Below are 7,468 nucleotides of genomic sequence, written 5' to 3'. Positions count from 1 at the left end.
GTACCCGGATTACTGTGGCCAGGGTGGCTCTTTCGTTCTTGGTGGCATGAGCCATCTTTGTTATGCCCTCTTCAAATTCGCGGGAGTTTCGAGGGTCGAAAGTGAATGTGGAGAGCTTGTCCACTATCCGCTTGAAGGCCCTCTGCTCCGCTTCCGGGGAGGAATCCTTGGTGGGGGGCACTATCACGAACCTACTAGGGTCCAGCTTGAGGAGCTCAGCGTCCCACGCGTCCCTCTGTGATTGTGGCCCGACCCATCGATGACGGGATCCAGCAGCTGTCGCCATAATTGATTCGTCACCCACCTCACTGCGTGGAGTGGGCTCGGAATCGGGGTTTTGGTCCGTCAGGAGACGAGTCGAGCTATCTGCGTGGTCGGAGTCGGACGTTCCCTTGTGGCTCATAGTATTAGTGATTTTTCCCCTAAAAATTCCTCCCTTTTTAAATCCATTGTCGGTACCGGCCAGCCGGGTATAATCTAAATCCTCGGAGACGCACTGTGACACTTCACCTTCGCTCACGCTACCGCCGCGCCCCATGGTGACCAAGCTCGCGGTACTTCTCCTTAGTTAGCACAGAAGGCGTGTACCGATCCGGCAAACTGGACCACACGCAGGCGCCCCTAGAACCAAAAAGTTAAACGCGGGCAAATGGCCAAAGGGAAAGGAGACTAAGGGAAGGGAGGTACAGCTTACAGCCAGGTGGTGAACCTTGCTTGTGGGAGTTTGAGGACGTTGAGTTCCCACGTTTGCGGCAGTGCGGCTCGGAGTTCGGTGTAGAAGCGGCGGACGAGGCCGGGGACATCTGCGCCTGAACCGCAGAGGGCGACGTTGGAGGCGACGGCGGCTTGGAGGACGGGCGGCGCGGACTTGACGGAGAGTGCGGCCAGGTCGGCGAGTCCGAGTGCGTGCCGCACTGGCACGCCCTGCGTGGTCCTTGGGTAGCCGGCTGTGCCCCAAAGCCGCACAGGTACACACACTCCTCGTTCCTCCGCACTCCGACTCAGGAACGTCTGGCGTCGTGGTGGCATAAACAACGGTTCGTACACCGCCACACGTTCCGGACCCAGCAACACTGCGCCCTGCCACAACTCCCGCAGATGCTGCTCGCTCGCAACCACGCTCAGGTCCGGCGGCGCAAACAACTCGTCCTTCACCAAGTCGTAGGCCACCGGGCCCAACCCCCCCACCGTCCCCTCCGGCACGCCGACCACGGCCTCTGTCCCGACCACGGCCTCTGCCCCGACCTCGACATCCACTCCGGTCTCGACTCCCACCCCGGTCTCGACTCTCACCCCGGTCTCGACTCCCACCCCGGTCTCGACTCCCACCCCCTTGTAGGCAGAGAGGTCGCTGGCCAGGGCCTGGTAGCGTTGGCAGAGGAGCGGCACGTGCGTAGTGATGTCGGGCGAGACGAAGCAGCAAGCACGACGGACGCGGTCGGTGAGGAGGTCGTAGTGGGCAAGCGGCGCCCGCGTCCGCCGGCTGAGCCGTTCCTGCAGCTGTTTGTTCACGTAATGGATACCGAGGTAGTTGCGATAGGCACCGGCCTCCACCAGGGCCTGGCGGAAGTGCGGCGCACACACGACGCCCGAAAATCCCACGTCCGCAGTCAGCCGCGCCGGCGCGAGTGCGGGCGGCGCTCCTCCCGGGCGGTTATGGTAGAGTTCGTAGTCGTAGCGCAGTTGGCTGGCGAGGTCGGACTCGGGGGGAAAGGGGGAAGCGGCGAAGGTGAGCTGGGTGAGGCCTTCGCGGCGCTGGACGGCACTGCCGACGAGTTGGGCGGCGCATTCCGCGGGGAACGCGAGGTTGTTGCAGACAGGCGCGGCCACGGAAGCGACGGAGTGCAGTCCCAGTTCCTCAAAGAGGATTTCGAGCAGACTTGAGTAGACAGCCGGCGGCGTGCCCAACGACTCGGTCAGCGTCAGGTCCACACCACCCAGTTCGACCGCCTCCGACTCCGCCCCGCGACCCAGCAGACAGGCCAGCGCGTACTGCCAGACCTGCGCCTCCGTCCCCGCGTCCACCAATAACCCCGCCTGCACGGGTCGTGAGAGCAGCGCGCCTTGCCGGAACTCCTCGATGCGCCGCGCGTTTCCGTATACCACCGAATTACGCTTGTTCCGTGCCTCCGCTTTCACATTCGGAATCTCCACTGCTGGTAGTCGGTGGACACCCAGCAGCCCCGCCTTCACCGTGCCGGCGCCATTGTCCAACACCACCTGCATATGGAATTTAATAAAATGGGTTGCAGCTGCAGCGCTCGGCGACAAGCCTCGCCCGCCCACACCATGTACGTCGCACACCAAGCAACAACTCACATCTGCAGATCAGCTCCACGGCAAGCCAAGCGCCGGCGAAACCAAACCCAAGATTCCATGGACGACCCCGATGCTGAAGAACCGGCGCTGGACCGACCAGCACTGGACCCCCATCGCGCGGCATTCCTGCCTAATTCCGGCGGCAACGCACCCCGTGGCGAATCTAGCGGCCTCGCGCAACGCATGGCCTACTTCGATAAGAAGTGCCTCATCCGGTCCAGCCTCAATGACCAGTCTAGCCCCATTCGCAACGGCGACCAGGAACACCACCAAATGGTGCGCTGGACTCTCGACGATTCAGACATAGCCGCCAACTTCTGGGTCCAGGGGCCCCCGCAACCACGGAAGGGGCTCGTCCACGAAGGTAAGCGGCAGACACGGCCACCGGATGCTCCACCCAAAGTATGCTACCGCGGTCCGAGTGGCATAGATTAAATTCGGTTCATCGCTCATGTAGGGCTGTGTTTCAGACATTTTGCTGGGCTGGAACGAACTGGACGATGGCAAGTTTGCGGACCCGATGGGGAGTTTGACGCTGTCGAACAAACAGTATTATAAAATTCATGCGTGGAAAAGGATCAGCGAACTGGAAGTCCCGTACTACGCCTTGTCCGAATCCAAGGAGTTCAGCACCTTGGTCAGCGATGATGATGGACGACCGATGCGGCCGGGCGAGCCACTTAAGGCCCGGATAATGGCCGAAAATCCAAAGGCGGTCTCCATTCGCCAGGGTTTCGTCGGCGACTGCTCATTTCTCTCGAGTTTGGCTTCTTTGGCAGAATATGCCGCTCGAACAAGCATTAAGGTCTTGCGTCCACTGCTATATCCGCAGGACAACCAGGGGTGTCCTATAATAAACCCGCACGGAATGTACGGCTGTAAACTATACTTTAATGGCAGCCACCGAAAAGTCGTCGTGGACGACTTTGTACCGGTTAAAAAGGATGGCCGCGTCCTTTCTGCCCATACGGTGAATCAGCGAGATATGTGGGTCACGCTTCTGGAGAAAGCATTTATCCGCCTGTCCGGTGGAGCATACTATATGCACGGCAGCAATCCGGGTTCGGATTTATTTCATCTGACCGGTTGGCTACCCGAAACCGTCCCGTTCAAAAAGGAGACGATGAATCGCAGCAGCAGCCATGCCGTCAGCGGCAGCAGTCGGCATCAGGACCGATCTGGCGGCAAAAATCCGTCTGGAGGAAAAATGGAAGCGCGCGCTGAAGTGCGCGCACACGTGTGTGCTGCCTCGGGGCCGATGTCAAAAAGCCCGTCTGCTCGCGGCATGGGTCGCTGGGACGCAGTTTGGCAGCAAATGTATCGAGGGTTCGTCGGCGGGACCTGCGTAGTCTGTTTGGGAACGTCTGAAGTGGCTGATAGCGCGCCGAGTGGCTTAGAGTATGTAGAGGGAGTGAGTATGAGCAGCGGGATAGTAGCGCGGCATGCGTACGCGGTGATTCGCATGGTGGAGCACGGCCCGCTCAAGTTGGTGTTAGTGCGAAATCCATGGTCGGTGATTCGGTGGAAGTTATCGTTCTGTCCGGGAGATCCGTGTTGGACGCCGGAATTGGAGCGGTTGTGTGGCTATAATTCCTCGAAGGCGGCAGAGGTGGACGACGGTTGTTTCTGGATTCGTTGGGAGGACATAATTCTGTGGTTTTCGCACGTCTACATTTGTTGGAATTCAAACTGTTTGCGTTACCGAATATCGCTGGACGACATCTGGGGCGACGACGTGCATTTGCAGGAAAGCCTGTTGCCCGATGACACGCATCTGATTCTGTACAACCCACAGTTCCGCTTCAAAGTGTGTCCCGTGTTCGCGCAGACGCGGCAACAGTACAAAGAGCTCCAGGCCCGGCGACAAACCAACCCCGAGGCCTTTGTGGTCACCGTCTGGGTCCTCCTCAGTCGGCACCTGCAGTTACGCAATCGTGACGCTCATCAACGCTATATTGCCTGTCACGTCTACCGTGGCAACCGTCGTCAAATCTGCGGAAACGGCGCCGTCCATCAAGGCATCTATAGCAACGGTGAGTGCGTCCTGCTACGACTAGACGTCCTGCGCCCCGTGGTCCTCGGTAACGCCGGTACCACCATCGTCTGGACCCCGCCCACACCGCACAACGAGTCCACCCACACCTCGAACAACTACCATGCCTTCCACCCATCGAACAACGAAGATCGCTCGCTGGGCCGAACTGGAGGAGCGAAACTCCGTGCCAACACGGAAGCCAGCAGCAACACTGCGGACATGGCCAGCTACGGCGACACGGCGGGCTATGTCGATGTGGCCAGTTGCGGCGGCGACGCGGCCAGTAGCGGCGAAATGGTAGAGACCACCACCTGGAGCGGTCTGGAGCGCTGTATTCTGGAGCCGAACTTCGTGGACAACTCCTCCGTGGACGAGATAACCGGTAGTAACACTCAGTACTTGGATGACGAGGAACATGTGCTAGTTGTCTCGCAATATGGTCAAAAATCCACCTTCAAGTTTACGCTACGCATGCATGCCAATTTACCTATCGCTGTCAGACAGTTGCCGCCCCTAATTCCTAACACGGGCGTGGACGCATCCCTGCTGCCTTGTGGCAGCCCGGTGGCTAACGAGACGACCGCCTTTGCCTCCAAAGGGCGTCTTAATCCGAACCTGAACTCCCCCGGTTCGAATCCAAGTGCGTACCAAAGTGCGCACCAAGGTTCGAAACCGGGTAAGTTATGGCAGACTATTCGGATCAATGACCAGTGGAACCGTAGCAACTCTGGCGGCTGCTCAAACGACTTGTGGGAGTACTTTCGGAATCCGCATTACCGACTGGAAGTGCCTGTGCGCTGTCGTGTGATCATTGTGCTTGAGACGCCCGCGGACGTCTCAGTGGGACTACGACTATTTACTTCCCGTTTCGCCTCGCCGCGGGCACTTCGGACATGCACCGCCTACTCCTCGGGTAGTTACCGCCAGAACGCCTGTTGTCTGGACTTGCGCCTGAACCCGGGGGAATATACCCTAATCCCCAGTACCTTCAGCAACAACCAGTTCGTCAAATACCAGATCACTTGTCATCTTGACATCCCGGACGCTACTCTTAACACAGTGACAGAGAAGCTGCGTCTTTGCACGGCCTCTCGTGGACACTCGAGTGTGTTGCCGGATGGCCGGTGCGGTAACGAAATCTACTACCATGGTTTGTGCTTGATGGCGATTCCGTATCCGTTCTGTAAGGAAAGCCGTTTCGTATCGGAGTATCACGGCAGTAGTATGTTGAGGCTCTTTGCACTGAAGCCAGTAGTAGCCAAGTCGCCGCTGTCGGTGCGGTTGCAGGTACATGACCGCAGTCTTAGCGGCGAAGTTTGGCCGTCGCTGACGGTGCTCTGTGTCCTGCGAGGGCCACGACAGGCAGAAAACGACCTGGGGCTGCAGACTGTGGACTGGGCGCGATATGGCCGACTGCAGGCGCTTCGGCAACAAGATAGCGCCGTAGTCGGTGTCCTGACCTTTTCGGACATTGAAGGCGGCCTCAGTGCTGACGCCAAGACCCCCAGCTCCGCCGCGGCCCGCCTCTACACCAAGTACAACATCGTTTGTATCTCATCCGTCTCCGTCTATGGACCACCCGCCGCCCAAATAGAGTACTATCTCTACCTCAGTCCCGTCCCCGCAGAGTACGCGCAAGCAAGAGATAGACCCACCTGCCGCGCAGATTTCTGGAACTCCTTCTACGATACCACTGCCTCCTGCAGCTACACCCTCAGCATCATGGGCTTGCCAAACCACGTGCAAATCCGAGAACTTTTTCCCTAGCCGCCTACCGCCCTAACCACCTACCACCTTAACCACCTACCGGCCTAACCACCCACCGCCTTAACCACCTACCGCCAACTGCTACTGAGCTTTTAACGTGGCCGGGTCGGGACCCAAGTCGATCACAGGTCGCAGCACAGTCGTCCAGCCACCGCTCGAGTCACGGCTCGGTCGTGAGCTCATGACTTAGTCGTGCCGAATTTTAAAAACATAAAGTTGAGCTGTCATGGAGGTGGAGCCTCAAGAAGCCGGACTTTCATGTCACGATGGAGTGATACTGCTTCATGACGAGCCTATAGTAGTAACAAAGACCGAAGATGCGGGAACCGAGGATGCGGGAACCGAAGATGTGGGAACTGAAGGAGTAGAACCTCAAGAAGCAGAATGCCGGTTGACAGGTCAGATAAGGGGTCTGTATCGACTAGACTCGCGCCTTGAAGAATACGTTTTGGGGTGTTGGAATAATGGCATGTTGACAGTCGTATATTTCGACAACGAAAACGAAAGACGTTCATATTGGTTTAATTTGGTAGGTTCACTGCTTCCTCTTGATTCTTGTTTTCTTAGTTGTATTCCGATGATGACGAGGGGCGGTTGCTGGTTAGTCAATTGAGTACAAACAAGTTAGTGGTGGCCAGTTCATGTGGAGATAGCAAAGTCTGTGTGTTAAGTCGAGGGTCGCCAGAGGCCGAGTTTAAGTTGCATGGCGAGTATTGTATACCGATGTGCGACGAGGTAATGGAGGAGCCGAACATTGAAGGCATCACGCGCAAGACGGAAACATTGGTCGAGCTGGTGGCTGCCGACCGGGCATTCCGAATTTGGGAAGAGATCGACCTGGACAAACTGGTCTGTCTGAGCAGAAAAAAGACCCAAATCGGTCCCATCAATGACGGAGCCAACAATGACGGAGCCGAGAGCTCGGACGACCTCGAACAACCATTCACATCAAGCGCTCAACCAACAAATATCCAGGAAGATGAAGACCAGTATGAAGACCAGTACGGAGATGAGGATTACCATAGGGATGAGGACTACCATAGGGATGAGGACTACCATAGGGATGAGGATTACCACAGGGATGAGGACTACTTCCCGGAGGATAAAGACCTGGTGGATAACGACGACCGGAAGAATCGGTTAGACGAACAAGCGGGCCTGCAGGCGCCCCCCTATCCCTCCCCCTTCTCCGCCAAGTCTTCGTTCACTTTCGGCTCCGCTTCTTCTTCCCCTGCCGCTCCAACTGCTAATGCTCCCAAGCCTGACTGGCCAAGTGCTACGAAACCCACAACTGTCCCCACTGCCCCCAAGCCTGACTGGCCAAGTGCTACGAAACCCACAACTGTC

At 57.7% G+C, this 7,468-nt stretch overlaps 3 protein-coding genes across 3 annotated transcripts; 2 read left to right on the top strand and 1 right to left on the bottom strand.

The window, feature by feature from the left end:
* Nucleotides 1-690: 690 nt before the first annotated feature.
* GNI_143810 (actin) lies at nt 691-2,226 on the bottom strand (the record flags this gene model as incomplete). Its single annotated transcript, XM_011134367.1, has 1 exon — nt 691-2,226. The coding sequence occupies one exon, from the start codon at nt 2,224-2,226 to the stop codon at nt 691-693; it is 1,536 nt and encodes a 511-aa protein (XP_011132669.1).
* A 15-nt stretch (nt 2,227-2,241) lies between these two features.
* Nucleotides 2,242-6,121, top strand: GNI_143800 (calpain; the record flags this gene model as incomplete). The annotated part of the gene is made up of 2 exons (XM_011134366.1): nt 2,242-2,683; nt 2,790-6,121. 2 exons carry the CDS (start codon nt 2,242-2,244, stop codon nt 6,119-6,121), a joined length of 3,774 nt encoding a protein of 1,257 aa, XP_011132668.1.
* Nucleotides 6,122-6,347: 226 nt separating this feature from the next.
* Nucleotides 6,348-7,437, top strand: GNI_143790 (hypothetical protein; the record flags this gene model as incomplete). Its single annotated transcript, XM_011134365.1, has 3 exons — nt 6,348-6,650; nt 6,689-7,394; nt 7,433-7,437. The coding sequence occupies 3 exons, from the start codon at nt 6,348-6,350 to the stop codon at nt 7,435-7,437; spliced, it is 1,014 nt and encodes a 337-aa protein (XP_011132667.1).
* Between the last annotated feature and the right edge of the window lie 31 nt (nt 7,438-7,468).

This window comes from Gregarina niphandrodes (genome assembly GCF_000223845.1).
Source record: "Gregarina niphandrodes unplaced genomic scaffold scaffold00039, whole genome shotgun sequence".
Taxonomy (NCBI): Eukaryota; Apicomplexa; class Conoidasida; order Eugregarinorida; family Gregarinidae; genus Gregarina; species Gregarina niphandrodes.
The sequence above is the reverse complement of the archived record's forward strand: the minus strand, read 5'-3'. Positions and strand labels throughout refer to the sequence as shown.